This window comes from Bubalus kerabau, chromosome 7 (genome assembly GCF_029407905.1).
Source record: "Bubalus kerabau isolate K-KA32 ecotype Philippines breed swamp buffalo chromosome 7, PCC_UOA_SB_1v2, whole genome shotgun sequence".
In the NCBI taxonomy this organism is placed as follows: Eukaryota; Metazoa; Chordata; class Mammalia; order Artiodactyla; family Bovidae; genus Bubalus; species Bubalus kerabau.
Window position 1 is genome coordinate 88,235,587 of NC_073630.1, and position 25,116 is coordinate 88,260,702.

Consider the following 25,116-nt stretch of genomic DNA (forward strand, 5'->3'; position numbering starts at 1 on the left):
TGCTAGGGTTTCCCTGATGGCTCAGTGAGTAAAAAATCTGCCTGCAATGCAAAAGACACGAGATGCAGCTTCAAGTCCTAGGTCTGGAAGAGCTCCTGGAGAAGCAAATGGCAACCCACTCCAGTATTCTTGCCTGGAAAAGAATTCCTCCCATGGACAGAGGAGCCTGGTGGGCTACAGGCCAAAGGGCTGGAAAGAGTTGAATTCAACTGAGTGACTAAACACACAGACCACCAGGGAACTCCCTAAATCCTAAACTTTTGGGCTTCACAGGTGGCACTAGTGGTAAAGAACCTCCTTGCCAATATAGGAGTAACTCAGTCTCTGGGTCAGGAAGATCCCACAGAGTCAAACACGACTGATGTCACTTAGCATGCACATGATATATGTTATAGATTGAACCATATCAGGTTCCAGGCAAAGCTCCTAATTCTATTCTCGTAATATTTTTCTGAAACAAACTTCGAGGATACACTAGATAACTTCTAGGATAACTCTAGAAAAGAACCAGAGTTCTTTTCTACAGAGCCAGAGTGTTTGAACTGATGTTTACCTCTAAACTTCAGCAATGCTGCAGGAAATCCCCTCTGCATGCAACTTCCTCAACCTCTCCCATTTGTTCTGCTTTCAAAAATATGTTACTGAAAAATGCTGATCAACCTGCTTTTTGTTTGATTAGTAAAGTTACCATTCCCTTGTGTTACAATAGCTTCTAAACAAACTCAAAAGTTAGAGAAAATGAAAAGTCAGAGTGGGCCAAGTTGTTGAATCATGATGCTGTTATTTTCGATTTCTTGGGGCATTTATCATGCTGGTAGAAACAAGGCATGTGTTCTTGTCTACACAGAAGCCTGGTACATGAGAACTAGGGGGAAAGGAGAGGGTTATCCTGGAAGGTGGATTCATAATAAAGAGAATTCCAAGCCCAACCCTTTCCTTACCAACTTGGACAAGTTATTTAGACCCTGAACTAAGTTCCTCTATCTGGCAATAAGAGACAGGTCACCCACTGTCTAAAGCACATGGTTGACTGTAGGACCCTGAATGAGATCACGAATGTGAAAACTTCTTGAAAATTGTGAAGAATTTTACAGTAAATAATTGTTGCTTACAGAAACCAAGGGGACTCCATTTCCTGGTGATTCAGGACTTGTTTAGTCACTAAGTCATGTCCAACTCGTTCGTGACCCCATGGACTGTAGCCCGCCAGGCTCCTCTGTCCATGGGATTTCCCAGGCAAGAATACTGGAACGGGTTGCCATGCCCTCCTCCAGGGGGTCTTCTGGACCCAGGGATTAAACCCACATCTCCGCATTAGCAGGTGGATTCTTTACCACTGGGCCACCAGGGAAGCTTGATACAGGACTGCTTCTGCTGCTGCTAAGTCGCTTCAGTCATGTCCGACTCTGTGCGACCCCATAGACAGCAGCCCACCAGGCTCCCCCATCCCTGGGATTCTCCAGGCAAGAACACTGGAGTGGGTTGCCATTTCCTTCTCCAATGCATGAAAGTGAAAAGTGAAAGTGAAGTCGTTCAGTCGTGTCTGACTCTTAGCGACCCCATGGACTGTACCCTACCAGGCTCCTCCGTCCATGGGATTTTCCAGGCAAGAGTACTGGAGTGGGGTGCCATTGCCTTCAGAAGTGGTATAATCGGTCACTGGCCGATTATAATTTGGTCGCTGGCACACCTTCATCCCATCTTGACTCTGTGTCAATGTCCTGTTCAGTGGGAACACTGTCACAGGAGCCAATAGTGTCGTCACTACAGACCTCTGCCCCTGCTGAAGTCACTGGGATGTAGTGAAGGCTCCAGGCATCTACTTGGTCTCCGTCCTTGGTTCTGTGATTTCCCCATGGGGCTGTAGCCAAGGAAACTTTATCTTCCTCTCCCCAGTCTCTTCCATCTCCAGTTTTCCTTTAAGTGGGATTCCAAACACCTGTTCCTAGAATGACGCTTACTGAAGTATAAAAAGACTTCTCCACTTGTGCAAATTTGTTATGTGAAGATGTGCCTAAGAAGCTTATAAACTGATACCTGTCCCTCCATCCCTGAATGCTTGCTATTCACTTGTTGCAGAAGAAAGGAGATGTGTACAGCAGACGTAAGCAAAATGTTAGAGGGAATGTTCAGAGGGAAAGGCTTCATAACTAATTTCAACACATGCCAGATGAATATAATTTGTAATTGTAGGAAACAATTGATATAATCATAAATGAATGTGTAAAATTGTGAAATATAAGACAGAAGTTATATTTATTGTACAATAACTTTTCATTGAGATAGAAAATTTTAAAATGCAGCCACTAAATTTATGAGGTAGTATTTACCTGTATCAGCATACAAAAGACCAATGAACTATTTTAATGAAAAAATGTTGCAGAATAATATGCATCCTATGTTTGGCTTTTGTAAATGTTAATAATAAAAAATACATGTGTGTGTGCATAGAGAAGTATATAGTATATTACAAAACCACAAAATTTTTAATAGTCAGAAGTGAAATAACAAAAGTGAGCAACTTTTAATTTATGTATTTTTTATGATGGATTCTTTTTAAAAGGAAATATCATGGCTTTCAAATTAAATGACAAAAGAAACTAAGGAGGACAGTTATACATGTCTTTTTAAAAAAAATTTTGATTAGAGTGTAGTTGCTTTATAATGTTGTGTTAGTTTCTGCTGTACAGCAAAGTGAATCAGCTATATGTATACATGTATCCCCTCCCTCTCGAACTTCCCTCCCATCCTCCCCACCCAATCCTCTCTGGGTCATCACAGAGCACTGAACTGAGCTTCCTGTGCTATACAGCAGCTTCCCATTAGCTAACTATTTTACACGTGATAGTGTATATATATCAATGCTACTCTCTCCATTTGTCCTACCCTTTCTTTCCCCCACCCATGTCTACATGTCCATTCTCTACACCTGCGTCTCTATTTATGCCATGCAAATAGATTCAGCTGTACCCTTTTTCTAGATTCCATATATATGCATTAATATACATGTCTTTTTATGGAGTTCCTATCTCTAACTTGTTTGAGATACTACTGCATCTTCTGTTCCTCTCTCCCACCTCTCAAAACTATTTTAGAGATGCTCTGTCTTTGGTGGCTTTGAGGGAAATAATAGGGATAGCATAGAATAAACCAAGAGAATCCATTAAAAACATTCTGAATAATTAAGAGAGTAAATTTTTGATTCTGACCACCAGCTTATTTATTGTACAGTGTGATACCAGAAGATTCTATTCTCTCCCTTATTTTCTACATATGAAAGACAAGGATAAGAACTACAGTCCCTTCCTAACTTGATACGCTCTTAGAGAGAGAAATGATAAAATATTTTATTACTTTGAGTTGCCAAGTAGAAAATCATTGTACAAATAGTAAGAATTACTATTATCATTATTTTAATTATTAATAATAATGGCAATGGCCATATTACTGAGATTTTGTCATTGGAAACATCTCTTCCCTTCCCTGTATGGCATTGCTTTTCAAACTGATTAACCTTGTTTCTTAATTACTTTTTGGTTCAGTGTTGAATTGCTCCAAATTAGATGTAGTAGAAATGTGCTAAAAAAAAAAATAGAGGTATAAATCTATTTTAAGTATTAACAGACACCTGTGTAACTAACCCCTTCCTGCACATAAACCCTTGTCCAATTATGATTGGGGTCTGTTGAAAATTATGTGAACCTCCTCATGTAAAACTACCTTCAGATAGACTAGATAAATTCTAATAGCTTCAGTGGTATCAAGTTTCTTTCTTCCTAAATTTTTCTTTTCAACTGAGGACATGTTTAACTAGACAGTGAATGTAACAGGTGAATATAGCAGTTAAAATATGGTTATATATGTGGCAAAAAATATGGTTTTATATATAGTGGTAAAAAACCCGCCTGCCAATGCAGGAGACTTAAGAGATTCTGGCTCGATCCCTTGGTCAGGAAGAGACACTGGAGAGGAAATGGCAACCCGCTCCAGTGTTCTTGGAGAATCCCAAGGACAGAGGAACCTGGTGGCCTACAGTCCATAGGGTCACACAGAGTGGAACACGACTGAAGAGACTTAGCACAGCACAGCATATTTTTATGAGCCCCAAATTGCCAGAAGGCAAGCCCAGAGTTGCATTATCATGATCACCTCTTAATGTGTCATTTTCTAGAATAGTATAAAAAGAAAAGCAGGAGCATTAACAAAAATGTGAGGGGGGGTGGGGAAATGTATTTATACTATTGCAGATAAACCTCATGGCAAGCATTGGAGAACCATACGACAAGCCTCACAGTGCTTCACAGGGAAGTTTACCAAAACAAATGCCAATGTAAAACTACCACCATGGACTGATTAATAATGGATATTGAACTTGCTCTCCAGTCTCTGTAAGGGTGGTGGTGGTTTAGTCGCTAAGTTGTTTCCAACTCTTGCAACCCCATGGACTGTAGCCTGCCAGGCTCCTCTGTCCATGGGATTTTCCAGGCAAGTGGGTTGCCATTTCCTTCTCCAGGGGATCTTCCTGACCCAGGAATCGAACCTGGATCTCCTGCATTTCAGGCTGATTCTTTACCGACTGAGCTATGAGAGAAGCCCCTTCTGTAAGGGTAAGCAGTGCTAATATTCTTAGCTGGAATGTTTCATCTGCTCAGTCCAGTTGAACTGTTTTGAATGAACATGTGCACAATGTCTATAAAGCTGGTGATCTCAATACATTATTAACTACTTAAGCCACAGATCAGCAAAGTTTTTGGTGAAGGCCGCGTAGTAACTGCAGGCTTCCCTTGTGGTTCCCCTGGTAAAGAATCCTCCTGTAATGTGGGAGATCTGGGTTCGATTCCTAGGTTGGGAAGATCCCCTGGAGAAGGGAAAGGCTACCCGCTCCAGTATTCTGACCTGCAGAATTCCATGGACTGTATAGTCCATGGGGTCACAAAGAGTTGACAGGACTGAGCAACTTTCACTTTCACTTTCATAGTAATTTTAACAGATTTCTGTGAAGGTCCCATAGTAGTAGCAGATTTCTGGATTTCTATTGCAACTAGTCAGCTATGCCATTGTAGTTTAAAGGCAGCTACAGCTAATATAAACAAAAATGAATATGGCTGTGTTCAATAAAACTTTATTTCTGCACACCGAAATTTGAATTTTGTATAATTTTCACTTATAAAATTTTTTTATTCATTTCAACCATTTAAAAGCTATAATTCTTAGCTCAAGCTCTGTACAAAAATAGATGGTGGGACAGGTTTGGCTCTTGGGCCACAGATTATTGATGGCTGTTGTAAGCACCATCCTACAAGTCAATGTTAATTGTGTTGAGAACTTACAATAATTGCAATTTTTGGTCTGAACTACATGGCAAATCTAATGTAACATGTCTCTAATACCATTACCACTGACCTTGTTTTGACAAGTCTTACTAAAACTCATCATACAGCTTATTTCCTTAATCTCTAAATCATTGTCTATTACAGTAAACTGTTCTTCTGGAAATGATAGAGCCAGTGACTGAAACCACTTGAAATCCAAGTTGGCCTCAGTTGGCCTGGCATTCCCCTTCTTCCCCATGAGCTTTCTGGCTGTTTGTCTTTGCTTCTGCTGCCTCCTATATAGAGTAATTTAGAGTTTGTATTTTGCTTTCGTCATAGATGCCTCTGTATACATAAGATTCAGTTCAGAAAAGTCCCCTCCACTTCAGTAAATTTTATTCACCCCTAAGTGTCACATCAGAATATACATTTTGAGTTCCCTTGAGGATAGTGTCTGAGCCTTACTTATCTCTATTCTCTGACCACTCTGCTGCTCAAGATACATTCACAGAGGGAACTGAATAGAAGTTGATTACTCCAAATTGAACTGATCATTTGTCAGTACCACAGTATGGGTTTCAATCTCCTGTCTTTCACAGCACTTCTGGATTGCCTCAGTCTTACACACAAAACTGGAATACTACACACAGGAAAAGATAAGTCAGTCATTATGAAGACTATTTACTATTTAAGTAAAACATGATTTTCATAAAACACTTTAATGTAATAATTAAACTTTTGGTTAATATAATATGTTTATTTTACCTGTTTAAAATATATAATTTTCCAACTGTGATTTTATCTATCTACTGTTAAGTATTATTGTAACACAGAAAAGTGATATTAAAATAAGGGGACAATAATTTCAGGAGACATATATTATTTGGGATCATTAAATGTCTGTACATAATTACGATATTCAAACAAAAGCATAAGGAAAGATACCATGATGAAGTAACAGCATAATCCCTTATGATGTTCTCATGCTCATGTTCAGTCACTAAGTGGTGTCTGACTCTTTGTGACCCCATAGCTGCCTCTCTGGCTCAGTGGTCAAGTCAAGAATCCCCCTGCCAATGCAGGACACATGGGTTTGATCCCTTGGTTGGGAAGATCCCCTGGAGGAGAAAACAACAATCCACTCCAGTACTCTTGCCTGGAAAATCCCATGGACAAAGGAGCCTGGCAGGCTACAGTCCATGGGGTCACAAAGAGTCGAACACAACTGAGCATGCAACTTATGACATTATCAGTTCCCTCAGTCAGTGCTTCAGTTTTAAAATATCAATTGATAAATATTGATTCAGGTTTTATTTTATATTTAGCTCATTTCTCTACATCATAGAGTGTGCCTGCTTGTTTAATCCACACAAATACTTCAGATACCTTGTGCTTTGTGGAAGACTTGTATCCACAGGTACTGGTGAGATCTTCAATCTTATGAGATTAGAGTCTTACTATAAACTAGAACGACACTATTAAAATATCCAGGGTGGAACTAAAATTTTGTATATATGTTTATGGATCATATGTTTGCATTGCCATGTTTTTTTTTTTAAGAAATACAAATGCATTACTCCTTATAAAGTTACAAATAACATGTTTGTGTTGCGTCCACTGTTATACGAATATACATATAAATTATCTGATAGCATCAGCCAGCCCCTTGGACTGAATTATGTATGTATTCCCTACAATAATAACTATGAATAGTTCTCAAAGAGAAGTTACAGTCATAACAAAGTAGTAATCTAATTTCTAGACAGTTGTTTTCATTTTATTTTTATAGCACCAAGATAAATGATGGGAAGCTCATTGTTTTTATTATAAATGTTTTTATTTATATTCTATCTTGTTCTAGATTGATTTAAAGTACCCCCATAAAGATGTATGGGTTTCTCTGGTGGCTCATATGGTAAAGTATCTGCCTGCAATGCAGGAGACCTGGGCTCAGTCCCTAGGTTGGGAAGATCCTCTGGAGAAGGGAATGGCTACCCACTCCAGTAGATATATACTTACATTTGTATAATCATTAAAGTATATATAGTATTAAATTACATTACTATATGGTTTTATTTAAAGATGCAGGAAGAAAGTAAAACATAAGTGAAAACACAAAATGAGACTAATACTAAAACTACTTATCATAATTCACCTTCTGGATACTTCCTTAAGTCAGACCACAAAATTTGAAGCTTTCCAGCAGCCAACTCAAAAACAAAACAAGGAAAACAAATAAACCCTGTCCATGTACATTCTTCATAGTACCCATAAGATAAAACCTGAACAATTATTTGGCTGCAGTGAAATTCTTTTAGATTCTAATAGAATACTCGGTAATGTCATGACCAATATTCTCCATAATATTCTTAGCATAGAAACAAAAATTAGTTTTATAATAATCTTAATATGTTCCTCAATACTGGAAAATAGCACCAATTATTATTCAATGAAAACAATTTTATGTGGGGGGGGGCAGTGTGAAATTATTTATATCAAGCTCTAAGATAATTTTTTATCTAACAACACTTCACTAATTATTGAAATGGCTCTGTGTGGCATTTTCACATTATAAAGAAGCTAAAAGTTATTAAAATCATAGACATAAGAATACAGTATTACTGAGTGCAGTAGTAAATTTTTAATAAGCATTGTATTACTTAATACAATAGTAAGTTTTTAGTAAATGTTGGAAAAGACAGAAAACCCTACCACTAACTGTTAACTTAGACAAAACCCATAGCTTAATGATTCTTGTATTTAACTGACCATAAAACTCAAGTGATAATATCTTTCATCCTGCCTACATTAAAAGGAATTTGTGATTACACATGTGGTATCATCAGACTTTTTTGGACACTTGTTATTATATAAGCATTAATGACAATTCAACAGTAAGGAATGTCTCTGATCTCAACTGTGTTTTCAACTTGCTCTTTATTAAGTTCCCAGCCAGATATGGTATAGCACAGGAAACTACAAACTGAGATTTAGGTTGGCACTCTGCCTGACCTCTAGAAATTTATAGTCACAGATAGGTGGGATACAAAAATTTAAAGATCATATTAAGTAACTAGATATGGGTCTTTATACTTATAAAGTGAGCTATTTTAGTCCTTAATTACAGTAACATATTTGCTTTATTTTCTTCAAACTTTCCAGGTCAACATAGTAAGTCAAAATGACCTGAGTAGGCAATTTTAAAGGCAGCAGTTTCACACAGAAATGTTGAGACATCATTGCAACTAGCCATAGGGAATTGTATGCACTTGAAAATGTGGAAGAAAAACAAGCATCAACTGGGAGTGCATGAGTAATTTTGGCAGGAGTATCAGAAGAAAAAAATGATTGAGAAAACTGACCCAGAGACATTCTTGAAGCTGCTAATGCACAGCACTGACTTTCAGAATGTTTTGTAGCGTTAGATGTTCTCCTACCACATCTTTCCCATGACTTTGTCTAGATGCCTCTCATAACAGTTCACACGATGTAGCAGAAATAACTCTGAACTGAAAGACCAGTGACCTGTGTCTCTGTATTAGAGCTTTTATTTAAGAACTAAGTCCTTTCATGTAAGTTTTTTTCAGATGAGAAATCTGAGAGCAAATTCAACATCCCAGAAGTTCCAGCAACCCGTAATTCCCAATTTAAATGATGTTGAATATGCTCTCATTTTCTTCATTTGTAGGAAACATTTGGAATTTTAATTGATCTACATATGCTTTAGTTTCCACCAAAGCTAGTGTTCCATGCCTCAAATAACCTAAGAAATGTTCAACATTATTACAATTAAAATTTACAATTTTCTAAGCAATCAACTTTAGCATAATTTTTCACACGTATCATTTTTCTGATGGATGATGCCAGATTATTTGGCATGGTCAAATGACATGGTCAATTGAAATAATCTGAGTTTTATATGAGAAAGTCATAAAGTTTCTTGACTACTTACATCCTAAGCCAGTTTTGAAAGTCCCAAACTTGTAAAATTGCATTTTGTACAAATCACTGATGGGCCTTAAAATTAGAATGTGCCAGCTGGAACATGTGTTAAGACTCTGTGGTGTCCTCCTCATTGTTGTTTCCCTGGCAAGCACTGTATGCCATATACAAAGAATCCCTTAGAAAATCTAGTTTATGTACATAATAAAACCCATATGAATTAATTTAACAATGAGGAAGAATTGGAAAATGTATGGATTCTGTTAATGTTTATATTATTCTTACAAAAGTGGGATTTTTGGTTAGTGAATTTCCTGTACCAATTGCTGATCTATAATATAGTGGATGTATTGAGTTTTAACTTTTGGATGGAACATGAATTTGTAAAGTTAATCATTGGATTATATACTCACCTTAACTTAGTTATAATTCAATGTATTGTCATTGTATAGTAACAGTGAAATATGCTCAGATTCATATTAACATAAGGTAGAATTAATAGTCCAAATTAACCCCAGAAAAGTATAAGAAAAGTATTATCTTATCCAAAAGAACTAAATATTTTCAGTCACCAATGTCTATGGCTTTAATTCACATCTAAATGCTAATGGCTACCAAATCTATAAATGCAGATCACTTGTCTAAACTTCATACCCATATATCTATCTGCCTACTGTTCACAACAGGACATCCCTCTCATCATTCAAATTTAGCATGTCTGTGCTAAAAACTCATGGGTGCCTATTCCAAATATTTTCCTTGGTTGTAGAATCTTTGACTTCTGGTTGAACATATGGCCCCCTGGAAAATAGAAGAGTGTCCCTTGTTCGTGAATCTCCATATGGATTTAAGTTCTGACCAGTGGAGTCTCTATCCCAGTGGGTAGAATCCTAATGTGCTGGTTGAAGTTCAGGCAATCACACTGAACCATGATTGGGAGGCTGTATGTTCATGCTCATGGGACAGCACAGCAATGGAAACCTGGATTCCTAAATACTTGGTGAATCTCCCTATCAGACATTACTTTCCTAACTCCAGACCTGCCTTACATTAAACTGAAATAAAATGACATTTTATATAAGACACTTTAAGTTTCCTATCAGTCATAGCTGAACTGGAACTAATCCATTATGCAAAACAGATTAGTTGCAACCAGGGTAAATTGTGATTTTTTAATGTAATTATCTTTGTGACAAGAGGACATTCAAGAAATATATTTACTATATGAGAGATACATAAAGTATTTTACTTAGTCTTCTCTGGCCACACAATTTTGAGATACAAGTAATTAGTTTGATGCTAATAAAAAAAGGAAACCAAGATTCCACTTAGGATTCATTGTAACAAGTTCTATGACTTTATGCAAATAAATTCTATTTTCTTGTTTAGTGGATATAGGTCTGGGCTTTGGGGTCAAACAGCTTGGGTTTAGGCCCAGTTCTACTTCTCACTTGCTGCAAGCAAGTTACCCTCTCTAGGTCTACATTTACCCTCCTATAGAGATAATGATAGACCCTAACTGTATGGTTCTTTTAAGTGTTAATGAAATAACACATACAGAGCAATTGGCATCATGACAGGTAAACAGTACATGGTCAACAAATGTTGGCTTTGTCATTATTCCTCCTTCATAATGAAGAATTAAGTTGCTTTCAAAGCAGGTTGAAAAATCCCTCAATTCCCTCATGTGCCTGAGGGGATAAGGAGATGATAGAGCAGGTAAGGCCTCCAAGTCTCAGTCCCACTCCACCCATAGCAACACTGCTCCATACAGCAGGGGTTTGCATGAATCTTGTGTCTAAACAGATGGGGAAACAATGGAAACAGTGAGAGACTTTACTTTCCTGGGCTCCAAAATCACTGCAGATAGTGACTACAGCCATGAAATTAAAAGGCGCTTGCTCCTTGGAGGAAAAGCTATGGCAAACCTAGACAGCATATTGGAGAAGGCAATGGCAACCCACTCCAGTACTCTTGCCTAGAAGATGGACGGAGGAAATGAAAATGCTCCTCCTGCCATGGACGGAGGAGCCTGGTAGTCTGCAGTCCATGGGGTCGCTAAGAGTCGGACACGATTGAGCAACTTCACTTTCACTTTTCACTTTCATGCATTGGAGGAGGAAATGGCAACCCACTCCAGTGTTCTTGCCTGGAGAATCCCAGGGACGGCAGGGCCTGGTGGGCTGCCATCTATGGGGTCGCACAGAGTTGGACACGACTGAAGCAACTTAGCAGCAGCAGCAGCGGCAGACAGCATATTAAAAAGCAGAGACATTACTTTGCTGGCAAAGGTCTGTCTAGTCAAAGCTATGGTTTTTCCAGCAGTCATGTATGGATGTGAGAGTTGGACCATAAAGAAAGCTAAGCGCCGAAGAATTGATGCTTTTAAACTGTGGTGTTGGAGAAGACCCTTGAGAGTCCCTTGGACTGCAAGGAGATCCAACCAGTCCATTCTAAAGGAGATCAGTCCTGAATATTCATTGGAAGGACTGATGCTGAAGCTGAAACTCCAATACTTTGGCCACCTGATGTGAAAAACTGACAAATTGGAAAAGACCCTGATGCTGGAAAAGACTGAAGGCAGGAGAAGGGGATGACAGAGGATGAGATGATTAGATGGCATCACAAACTCGATAGACATTATTTGAGCAAGCTCTGGGAGTTGGTGATGGACAAGGAAGCCTGGCATGCTGCAGTCCATGGGGTCGCAAAGAGGTGGACATGACTGAGCAACTGAACTGAACTGACCTGTGTGTAAAAAGGATTCAACTGGTAAGGAAAATGTGTAAAAGTACTCATCTTTGGAGCTGTCTAGCTCTAAAAATCTGTAAATCAAGCCAATGATCAGCCATGAAGTACACAGTTTAGTGCAAAGCTTTAGAACTCTGCTTAAGAAGCCCAAATCTAGCTTTGCTGTTGGATCTAGTAATATATATCCAAGTACTTAATTATGATTTGAATGTATTTTAAGGTTTGAAAGATTGCTTTGAAATATTTTATATGTATTATTTATTATCTTTGCTATTTTCTGGACTAGGGAAGTGGAGACACTAAGGTTAAGCTAATTATTTAAAGAGCAAGGAAAGTTATCTCTACTTAACCAAGAGAGTGGGCTTCCCTGGTAACTCAGATGGTAGAGAATCCACCCGCAGTGCAGGTTCGATCCCTGGGTTGGGTTCGATCCCTGTGGGAAAATCCCTTAGAGGAGGGCATGGCAACCCAATCCAGTATTCTTGCCTGGAGAATCCCATGGACAGAGGAGCCTGGCGGGCTATAGTCCATGAGCATCTGAGCACATAGTACAACCAAGAAAGCACTTGAGATTATAGGGATCATGATGTGGTGGTGGCAGCAGGGAGTATTAGAGAGTTCAGGCCCAGAGTTAGAGGTGTATGTTCAAACTCCAGTTCTACCAATCACTTAGAGATTTGGAAGTCTCAGTCTTCCTAATCTTTGGTTTTCCTACCTGTAAAATCATAATCATATTAAAATTGTCTGCCTCACAGTTGTTGATAGGTGTAAAATAAGAATATATGTTGAAGTTTTGTGTAAAGAACATATGTGCATATATAATATATCCATATATATGTATATACATATCTATCCTACTATATATACATATATATCTCTTCTGAATTTTACTATGACCTGATAAGCTTTTAATGTGCAATAATCAATTTTTTAAAGTCCATACATTTCTATACAAATTCAAATGGCAATAATAACAACAGCAACAATAATATCTCCTGGGTCAGGTAGACACCTGTGTTAGTTTAACTCTTCTACTTGGTAACACTGGACTCAGTACACAGGTGAACTGGGAGGACAGAGTCCATCTTTAGTATTGACTGACTCACTCATTCATGTGATTACATGTGAATTACCTAATCTTTGACTGTTCAGTTCAGTTCAGTTCAGTCACTCAGTTGAGTCCAACTCTTTGCGACCCCATGAATTGCAGCATGCTAGGCCTCCCTGTCCATCACCAACTCCCGGAGTTCACCCAAACTCATGTCCATCAAGTTGGTAATGCCATCCAGCCATCTCATCCTCTGTCGTCCCCTTCTCCTCCTGCCCCCAATCCCTCCCAACATCAGAGTCTTTTCCAATGAGTCAACTCTTCGCATGAGGTGGCCTATGCTGCTGCTGCTGCTAAGTCACTTCAGTCGTGTCCAACTCTGTGTGACTCCAAAGATGGCAGCCCACCAGGCTCCCCCATCCCTGGGATTCTCCAGGCAAGAACACTGGAGTGGGGTGCCATTTCCTTCTCCAATGTATGAAAGTGAAAAGTGAAAGTGAAGTCGCTCAGTCATGTCCTACCCTCAGCGACCCCACGGACTGCAGCCTTCCAGGCTCCTCTGTCCATGGGATTTTCCAGGCAAGAGACCTATGGTATCCCTTAATTTATAGAACACAGAGAGAAATGCTTCCTGTCTACTAGCCTCAGAGGTCTACTTAGAAGACTATCCATTGAATGATAACATTGTTTCTTGAAAATATAACTTTTATATCTTTTGACACATGAGACAGTTAAATCAACAAAGCAGTAGCACTACTGAGGTAGATAGAGGAGGCATTGTGGGGATGGTATAGCATTGTGATTAAGAACCTATGTTTGCAATCAGATAGACTGAGGTTAGGGCTTTCCTGTGGCTCAGATGGTAAAGAATCAACCTGCAATACGGGATACTCAGGTTCGATCCCTGGGTCTGGAAGATCCCCTGGACAAGGGAATGGCAACCCACTCTGGTATTCTTGCCTGGAGATTCTCATAGACAGATGAGTATGGCAGGCTACAGTCCATGGGGTTGCACAGAGTTGGACATGACTGAGTGACTAACACACTTACACACACACACACAGAGACCTGGGTTAATTACCAGTTCTGCCATTTATCACCTCTGGGCAAATATTGTTACTTGACTAAGCCTCAGTTTCCTCATCTAGAAAATAGGTATAATAATATAACCATTGTTTTTTTTTAATAAAGATTAAATGCACATGATAGTTTAGAACAGTAGGTAGCACACAGCACATGTGAAACAAATGATGGCAATTAGTACTTTGTTCTGCACTGATTTATAGCTCAACTTTTAAGAGTGCTAAATCCTTCTGTAACTGCTTCTGCAGCTTCAAAAAAGATATCATCTGACATCTTCAGATGAAAGATTGCAAGATACAATTTAATGGTGACTATATTATACTTTGGAATCCAAAATATCTGATTACAAACTCCAGTTTATCTGATTGCAAACGGCTTCTTAATCACAATGCTATACCATCCCCACAATGCCTCCTCTATCTACCTCAGTAGTGCTACTGCTATGCTGATTTAACTGTCTCATGTGTCAAAAGATATAAAAGTTATATTTTCAAGGAACAATGTTATTATTCAATGGATAGTCTTCTAAGTAGACCTCTGAGGCTGGTAGACAGGAAGCATATGTCTCTATTTTGTTGTTGACAAATATCATAAGCTTATTTCTATCACCTTGGACTTATTATTCTAAAAATCTCAGAAATTGCTCAGTCAAGCAGGCCATGTATGTACATAGGAGAAGGCTGGGCTTGCAGGTTCTGGCATGATGTGGTACCTCTGTAGCCCACTTTTCTTTCTCAACCTCTTAAAATTTTCCTATTCTCTAACCCACTCATTTCAAAATTTTCAAATTATGCTTGAAACCATGAGACCATTCTTCAAAATTCTCATCCACCATCTTCGATGAGAGTATGTCCAAAGGAGTGCGCTTTGAAACGTACTTAGCAGAATTCCTCTAAACTAATCCTGAGAAAGCCGTGAAATGCAGACAGAACACCCATTTCAGCACTGACAGTCTTAGAAGACCTGCTCCACAACTGCCTGGTGTCCCCATCCTCAAGGACGAAAGCATCAAGCATGTTTGTAAATCTCAGTGCTGACAAGAAAGCTGGAATGTTGTTTTATTTTTTGAATGTTTCTTTTTATTCCCATATTATATTGAAACAAGGCTATTTTGGAGGAAAGCAGACAAAAATGAATAATAACAAAGGTTCACTAGACAGTTACAGCTATTACAGACTAATGAATTTCTTCCATGAAATGGTGCACTAAGGAGAACTTGATTTTTACACTATAGCACATGTTGCAATCTTTTTTAGAAAGAAATTATATAATTGAATGCTGATCACTTTTGAGATAGTACATAAAAGTTAGTTCACATTATCTTTTTTAAATACAGAGACAATTTTAAGAAAATTAAGTAAGGGCAGTCTATGAATTCTTCAAAACATTTCTAAAGATCAATCAATGAAAATAAAATTATACCACCATCCTTCTTCCTTTGGTATATATGTCCATTCTTTAATATTAACTGGTATTGACTTGTTTCTTTGCTTATACATTATATAAACAGGTATTCCTACACATGCATATCCATTTTCTCCATGTGTGTATATGCATATATGTGTGCTTTCCATTTCTCTGTTAGAAAGCAAATTTTCCAAAGACTCTTCTTTTAGCTTCCTACACACAATAGACAGTATTATAGTAAAAATAATAGACTACAGAGCCAGAAAGGTCAGGGTCAGTTTCTCGATCCAACACTCACTATCCCCGAGCTGCAATTATTTTCTCTTTTAAAGGAGAGATCATAATAACAGCTTCTCAAAGGATCGTCAACATTAAATCAGATAGCATTTTACAAAGGGTGTAATACATAATATAGGTGCCCAACAAATCAGTTTCTTCCACAAAGAACTTAGTACAGAATGAGAACTCATTAAAAGCTATTACATGGACCAGGACAGATCTCAGCTGAAAGAGAAGTGACACAGAGCATTAAACACTTGGAGCACCATGATAAGGCATCTCTGGACCTACACCTCACCCTTCATTATCACTATCTGTTGGCTAATTTCAGGGCAGAAAGGAAGATGTTGCTAGATTAATTTTACTTTGAGATTTTTCCCTATAAGCAAATAGATTTTTAACCCAAGTATGACCACCCTCTCTGTCAGACACAAACTACCCAAATTATGTCTGTATCCACCCTTCAATTTCCCATATTCTGAAATTATCTTCTCTTCCTTAATCATCACTATGTTGTGTAAATGACTACTCTTCTCCCTTGGAGGAAAAGGTGACCGGGAAGAGAACACCTCCCATTAATACATAATTATACCAATTTAAAGAAAACAAAGGGCCACCTCTTTAATAGCTGACCTATTTCATTTCTACTTTAAGTTCTTTCTGTCTTAAAAGTTCCTTTCTTTTTATGGCTTTACACTGTATCAATAAATAAGAATTACTTTGTGTAACTTTTAAAAATACAATTCCCATACCTCAACCGGAGATTCATGGGAATTCTTGAATGAGAACTGAAGTTTTCTACTTTTAATAAGTACCCAGTGAATTTAATGGAGGGGATCCATGGGTTATAAGTTGAGAGATAATGCTTATCCTACTGAGTAAAAATTAAAGTTGTCCATTTTGTTTCATTGGAATAGTACTCAGTTTACCTTAATCTGTCTAAACATGTGAAATATTAATGTCTATAAATTCTGTCTGCTGTCAGTGGTTGCTGGTTGTCAGTGCCTGCTGGTGAATACAGTAGGCAGACTGTCCATCAATATTATTATATTATTATATATGTATATATTATATTATTATTTAATAAATATATTCTTCTCTTCCAAAATCTCTTCCCTGTAAACTTATACCTGAAAAAGTTTTCTTTAACCTTCTGTTGTATTTTTTTTTTAATACAAGTAATGTGTTGATTTCTTCATGTTCAAAGGACAGCATAAAATCAGAATTTGGAGAAAACAATAGTATTTGATCTGAATTTCTTCTAACTTTTAAATTCTAAAATCCAGGTCAGTTCAGTTCAGTTGCTCAGTCATGTCTGACTCTTTGCCACCCCATGAACCACAGCATGCCATGCCTCCCTCTCCATCACCAACTCCTGGAGTTTACCCAAACTCATGTCCATTGAGTTAGTGATGCCATCCAACCATCTCATCTCTGTCATCCCCTTTTCCTCCTGCCTTCAATCTTCCCCAACATCGGGGTGTTTTCAAATGAGTCAGCTCTTCGCATCAGGTGGCCAAAGTATTGGAGTTTCCGCTTCAACAATGAATACCCAGGACTAATCTCCTCTAGGATGGACTGGTTGGATCTCTTTGCAGTCCAAGGGACTCTTAAGCAGCTCCTCCAACACCACAGTTCAAAAGCATTAATTTTTTGGCACTCAGCTTTCTTTATAGTCCAACTCTCACATCTATACATGACTACTGGAAAAGCCATAGCCTTGACTAGACGGACTTTTGTTGACAAATAGTGGTTTTCATTTAGAACAGGTAAAGTAATGAAGGAGCTATGTAGCTGAAGTAGTGAAGAAGTAGTGAAGAAGCATATCAGAAATATGCTTAAAGAAAAAGTAGCAGAGTTCAGTGTTATATGCCACCCTGGATGGGAGTAAGGTTTTAGGGAAACTGGATACGTGTATATTTATGGCTAAGTCCCTTCACTGGTCACCTCAGACTATCACAACATTGCTAATCAGTTACACCCCGATACAAAATGTTTTTGGTGTTAAAAAAAAGAGGGGAAAAAAAAGAAGCATGTCATTTGATAAATTTTTCTACCTGTTTCTGATTTGCCTTCCCAGTTATGAACCAGTGGCCTTAAAAAGAAATTGCCTATAGAGAATGGAAATTCTTGGAAATAGTCAATGGAAGTGAAGAAAGAAAAAGCTTCAGGAGGGCTGATTTCTTGATCTGAGTGCTTTTGACACAAATGTGTTCAGCTTATGAGAATCCACTGAGTTGTAAAAATATTTAATGCATACTTTACTATATATACATTATATTTCAGTAAAAAATAAAAACTTATAACAATCACTGTTAAAAAATGAAATTCCCTATATATTTCAATATACCTCTTTCTTCAAAGCATTCTAGTTGGTACATTTATTCCAGCAAATGTGCATAATAAGTTTAATTCCTTTTGACTCTACCCATTCTCTGAACATCTCCTAGGCTGACACAAACATAATTATGCTTCACTTTCTATACAATTTTTGGATCAGGAAGGTGTTGTTTGTTTTCTGTTGATACATATCTTTCATCTATGATGAAGCAGATTTCATCTATGATGAAAATATTTTTTGCTTCAAATTAGAGATTATATTCAGAAAAATTCATTCCAATACCCCCACATTATAACTCCCCTACACAAAGTCCAGACTCAGATCAATGTAGCCTGAAATCAGATTTAGAATCTTGAGTTTGATAGGATTATATATTTAAATAAAAGCCATTTTCTATAGTAATATTGTAAAAAGTAAGGCAGAGAAAAGTATAGATACAAAACCATCATGGATTATAGAGAAGTACTTGAAAAAGGCAGGAAGCCTTGAAAAGTCTGATTAAATTTGTGATGTCTAACTCTGAGTTGACTCATGAACAAATATAGAGGGTATTAAAATTCTCATAACTTTGTAGGACTCTTTATCAATTACAGAGCCTGCATGTTCTTCATTTTTAAGATCCCATTAGGAGTTTTATACTTTTCAAACTATTTTCTTCTCAAAGCAGAAATTAAAAAAAAAATAGCATGCCAATATTTTAATCAGAGAAAATAAATTTTTAATATGAGGATAAAATTTTCAGAGTCCAAACTAGTACACTGTAAACTTGTTACTATTTAGTTTCTAACTTTTAAAGAAAACAGCCTCAAAATAATTATGATTTCTCTATTAGAGAAGTTGTGTCATTGGATTTATTTTGAAAATCCAACTGTAATAATTTCATCCCATTGTCTTCTTAAATTTTTCTTGTTCTTTTAAAACATATATAGTTTTTAAAATTTATACTATTTATTTACAGAAAGAAGCATAAGTTTAATCTTTACAGTTGGTTTCAGTTTTTTTCTCATGTATAATTTTAATTAAGTATATAATATAGTATAATGCACTATAATACATAACGTTGTTGTTGTTTAGTTGTTCTGTCATGTTCAACCCCATGGACTGTAGCCCACCAGGGTCCTCTGTCCATGGGATCTCCCAGGCAAGAACACTGGAGTGGGTTGTCATTTCCTTCTCTGTAATATATAACATGACTTGGGACAAATAGAACTCAAGGTAAAAACACATTCTATTTTCCTCAAAACAAACTAAAAGACAGTTGTCAAACACCATGTATCTTAATCTTTTGTTGAACTGTTTTTAAAGTATATAGAAAAACATTTTGGAATGAGACAGAAGAGGACAGGGAACACTAGTACATAAAGAAGAGAAATCTATTTCTTGACAAAATTTCAGTTTAAATATCAAAAGTATTTTTCCATATTAAGCAAATAATGAACTAGAGATCTACACATTCCTTGATGTGGGTCATGCCATTTTAAACAAGTTAACTTTAGACACAGGAAAAGAGAACTCACCGATACATTGCTGACCAGCAGAGAAGATTCCTGTGGAGACCAAGGTCTGCAATCAGTGTGTGTATCTGACTCTATCAGCAACTTTGAAGGCTGGATTAAGAAGAGGGAAGTCACTGATGATCTAATTAGAACCAGTCTGACGGGTCTTGGCTAGTTGATGGAGACTGTGTTACTAGTAAGACAAAGTCAAATTTTATAGGGAGCAAGAAAACATAAATAATATTGGTACTTTCTAGGAGTGGGAACGTAAAAGCTATTGTCTTCAGATTATAATAATTTAAAAGTCTTACTATAAACCATATAAGGTAGATTTTTTCAATAAAAGTCAGATATTTAAATCTAGAAAAAAAAAATAAATCTTTCTCAACTTCACATTTCCAATAAGAAACTTTGGTTTAATTAAGTTAAATTGGTCAAAATCACAGTTAATACCTCTATATAGTACTAACACCTATTTCTTTAAAGAATATTTTTGTTTATTAATAAAAGGTGCTTTGGGGAAATATATATATAAAGGAAGACATGATTTTTGTTGCTTATAAGGGTGATTATTTTTTTTTAATTGAAGGATAATTGCTTTACAATGTTGTGTTGGATTCTGCTGTACAACACGGAAGGAACATAGATGGAGACATAGAGAACAAACTTGTGGACACAGCCAGGGACGGAGAGGGTGGGACGAACTGAGAAAGTAGCATTCACACACACACACACACACATATATATACACTATCATGTGTAAAATAGATAACTAGTGGGAAGCTATTATATAACACCTATTTTTTTTAACTAATCTGACATGCTTTCCACTCTACAATCCATATAATAAAAGTTTCACTTTGATATTTATTGAAAATACAGTAACGATTAGAAAAGCATTAATATCTCAAAATTATGTGCCATCATTCTTCTAGAAAATTCATATAGTTTGCATATATTAACCCTCAGTTAGGTCAGTGGTGTTTCCTATGGTGGAGACAGGCATATCTGCCAACACAGTCATTATTATCTTATTTCTGAGAAGATAATAATCTAATTTTTAAAAATGTGTACTGACACATGTATATGCAAATGTCTGGTATTCGTGTTAGGTAAAATGTTTAAACCGCCTCCTCTAATTCCTGTAAACTAGATGTTTCTCCTTTATGTTCTCATAGTATCATAACACTTACCATAATGTATTAGAAATTTTTGTTTATTTTATCTCAACCCCACTAAACTGTAAATCTTAACAGACAGTAACTTTATTCCTAAGACAATGGGCTTTCAAAAATATGCATGGAAAGGAGAGAGGGAAGGACAGAGAAAGGAGGTATGTGGAACCAATCCTAAAAATCAGTGTAAAGAAGGCAAATAAGTATGGTTGAATACTTCTACTCAGCCATTTAATGAATGGCTCATCTGAACAGCTGTAAAAGTTGGGGTCCACAGTGAAATGTGGGATTAGGCTGCCAAGAACTGGAATAATTCTCTAAAGGTAACTCAAGAAACCTCTTCATTGGGGCATTCTGTACTTGGGATTGGAGAGAGCAACACCTTAGCTTTCTTTATTCTAACTAAGAGATAACACTGAAGAAAAGCATGGATATCTACTCGAAGTTATTCAATATATAGTATCATGTCTCTGTCTGCTGCTGCTGCTGCTGCTGCTGCTAAGTCACTTCAGTCATGTCCAAATCTGTTCGACCCCATAGACGGCATCCCACCAGGCTCCTCCGTCCATGGGATTCTCCAGGCAAGAACACTGGAGTGGGTTGCCATTTCCTTCTCCAATGCATGAAAGTGAAAAGTGAAAGGGAAGTTGCTCAGTCATGTCTGACTCTTAGCGGCCCCATGGACTACAGCCTACCAGGCTCCTCCATCCATGGGATTTTCCAGGCAAGAGTACTGGAGTGGGGTGCCATTGCTTTCTCTTCATGTCTCTGTCTACTCACTTGAAATTACAATTCAGCCAGAAACAAAGAAGAAACAATGATGAAGTAAAAACTTCTAGGTTATGAGATTAAGCTTTTCTTGTTTTATAGCCCTTAAGAAATGAAATCTTCATTAATTAAAATATTAATACTAGCTTCACATACTATGTTCTACTTCACATTAAAATTTTATTAAAATTTTGATTATACTCTTTCATTCAAAGGAACCCATTCTCGCCAGAGTGACTTTGGGCTAAGACTTGTTAGACTCATTTTTTTATTTTTTTCACTTTAAATATTGTATTGGTTTTGCCAAACATCAACATGCATCCATCATGGGTATACACGTGTTCCCCATCCTGAATCCCCCTCCCACCTCCTTCCCCATACCATCCCTCTGGGTCATCCCAGTGCACCATCCCTAAGCTTCCTACATCCTGCATCGAACCTGTTAGATTCATTTTAATAGGACCTCATGACTTTTTTTCTCTATGAAAATCTACATTCCAAACTCAAAGAAATTCTTTATATGGTCCTATATTCTTATATACTTAGGTTTCCTGTGCTGTGCTGTCCTGTGTGGTACTCATTCATATCCAACTCTTTGTGACATTGACGGTAGCCTGCCAGGCTCTTCTGTCCATGGAATTTTTCAGGCAAGACTACTAGAGTGGGTTGCCATTTCCTACTCCAGGGATCTTCCCAACCCAAGGATCAAACCTGAGTCTCTTGCATCTCTTGCATTAGCAGATGGATTCTTATCCACTGAGCCATTTGAAAAGCCCATATTTAGGTTTATGTATTTCTAAAATGGCAGATGGTGACTGCAGCCATAAATTAAAAGAATGTTTTCTCCTTGGAAGAAAAGTTATGACCAACCTAGACAGCATATTAAAAAGCAGGAACATTACTTTGCCAATAAAGGTCCATCTAGTCACTGCAGATGATGACTGCAGCCATGAAATTAAAAGATGCTTACTCCTTGGAAGAAAAGTTATGACCAACCTAGATAGCATATTGAAAAGCAAAGACATTACTTTGCCAACAAAGTTTCGTCTAGTCAAGGCTATGGTTTTTCCAGTGGTCATGTATGGATGTGAGAGCTGGACTGTGAAGAAAGCTGAGTGCCAAAGAATTGATGCTTTTGAATTGTGATGTTGGAGAAGACTCTTGAGAGTCCCTTGGACTGCAAGGAGATCCAACCAGTCCATTCTGAAGGAGATCAGCCCTGGGATTTCTTTGGAAGGAATGATGCTAAAGCTGAAACTCCAGTACTTTGGCCACCTCATGCGAAGAGTTGACTCATTGGAAAAGACTCTGATGCTGGGCAGGACTGGGGGCAGGAGGAGAAGGGGATGCCAGAGGATGAGATGGCTGGATGGCATCATTGACTCGAGTGATGGACGTGAGTCTGAGTGAACTCCGGGAGTTGGTGATGGACAGGGAGGCCTGGCGTGCTGCAATTCATGGGGTTGCAAAGAGTCGGACACGACTGAGCGACTGAACTGAACTGAACTGAACTGAACTGAGTCAAAGCTATGTTTTTCCCAGTAGTCATGTATGGATGTGAGAGTTGGACTGTGAAGAAAGCTGAGTGCCGAAGAATTGATGCTTTTGAACTGTGGTGTTGGAGAAGACTCTGGAGAGACCCTTAGACTGTAAGGGAATCAAACCAGTCCATCCCAAAGGAAATCAGTTCCGAATATTCATTGGAAGGACTGATGCTGAAGCTGAAACTCCAATACTTTGGCCACCTGATGCAAAGAACTGACTCATTGGAAAAGACCCTGATGCTAGGAAAGATTGGAAGGCAGGAGGAGAAGGGGATGACAGTGGATGAGATGGTTGGATTGCATTACAGACTCAATGGACATGAGTTTGAGCAAGCTCTTGGAGTTGGTGATGGACAGGGAAGCCTGGTATGCTACTTCCGTGGGGTTACAAAGAGCCGGACATGACTGAGTGACTGAACTGAACTGAATCCTTTGCCTATCATGTGAAGAAAATGTATTCAGAGTTACCTCCATGTGTCTGAGTTAGATGGACTGTTTCCTGTGTCCTTCTGTGCAACATAGAAGCTGAGTCAGGAGGAATATATTTGTGGATTTAGGTGTCTTGGAAGCCCACAGTAGATGTATCACATTGTTGTTCTGTTCATAAGTTGTATCCAACTCTTTTGGACCCTATCAACTGCAGCCTGCTAGGCTTCTCTGTCCTTCCCTACCTTCCAGAGTTTGCTCAGACTCATGTGCATTGAGTCAGGGATGCTATCTAACAATCTCATCCTCTGCTGCACACTTCTCCTTTTGTCTTCAATCTTTCCCAGCATCAAAGTCTTTTCTAATGAGTCAGCTCTTCACATCAGGTGACCAAAGTATTGGAGCTTCAGCTTCAGCATCAGTCCTTCCAGTGACTATTCAAGACTGATTTCCTTTAGGATTCACTGGTGTGATTTCTTGCAGTCACCTGATGCCATGATCTTAGTTTTCTCAATATTAAGCTTTAAGCCAACAAAAACTAGTTCCTCTGCCTTTTCTAAATCTATCTTGTACATCTGTAAATTCTCAGTTCATGTACCACTGAAACCTAGCTTGAAGGATTTTGAGCATAACCTTACTAGCATGTGAAATGAGCACAATTGCACCATAGTTTGTACATTCTTTGGCACTGTCCTTCTTTGGGATTGGAATGAAAACTGACTTCTCCAATTCTATGTCCACTGCTGGGGTTTCCAAATTTGCTGACATATTGCGCATAGCACTTTAACAGCATCATCTTTTAGGATTTTAAATAGTTCAGCTGGAATTCCATCACCTTCAATAACTTTGTTTGTAGTAATGCTTCCTAAGGCCCACTTGACTTCAGACTCCAGGATGTCAGGCTCTAGGTGAGTGATCACACCACTGTGGCTATCTGTGTCATTAAGACCTTTTATGTCTAGTTCTTCTGTGTATTCTTGCCACCTGTTCTTAATACCTTCTGCTTCTATCAGGTCCTTACCATTACTGTCCTTTATTGTGCCCATCCTTGAATGAAGTGTTCCCTTGATATCTCCAATTTTCTTGAAGAAATCTCTAGTCTTTCCCATTCTATTGTTTTCCTCTACTTTGCACTGTTCATTTAAGAAGGCCTTTTTTTATGCAATCAAATTTTTAATAAAAAGATACTGTTTTTAACATGGTCAAATATATTTGGCTAAGTCCAGATTTTAAAAAACAAAAGTATCTAGCCCAACTGTACCACCATACAGCTTTGTACAGAACATTTCATAGATCAACAGAAAATATATCTGAGCACAAAAATAAAAAATATTTTAAAAGAATCATTTTATTTCTGCAAAATACACATATAGAACTGAAAAGTTATGAAAATAAACAAAAGTAAATTATTTTAAATGCTCATTAAAATGTGTCTGTATACTTGTTATGCCCATTTTCCTAGGGTTCAAAACTTGAGGCATTATTCAGAAATGCTTTTTAAATTTTAATTATCTTTAGAATCAAGTGAAATATATTAAATACTA

The 25,116-nt window shown here is 37.7% G+C and overlaps 1 protein-coding gene across 1 annotated transcript in view; it reads right to left on the reverse strand.

Annotated features, from left to right (window-relative positions):
• The window catches only part of LOC129657251 (transmembrane protease serine 11E-like), a 59,626-nt gene extending 39,888 nt beyond the window's left edge, over nt 1–19,738 (reverse strand). The window contains exon 1 of the mRNA XM_055587467.1: nt 19,681–19,738. Coding sequence (XP_055443442.1) covers nt 19,681–19,688 — 8 coding nt within the window. The 5' untranslated portion in view covers nt 19,689–19,738. The remainder of the gene's footprint in view (nt 1–19,680) is intronic.
• Between the last annotated feature and the right edge of the window lie 5,378 nt (nt 19,739–25,116).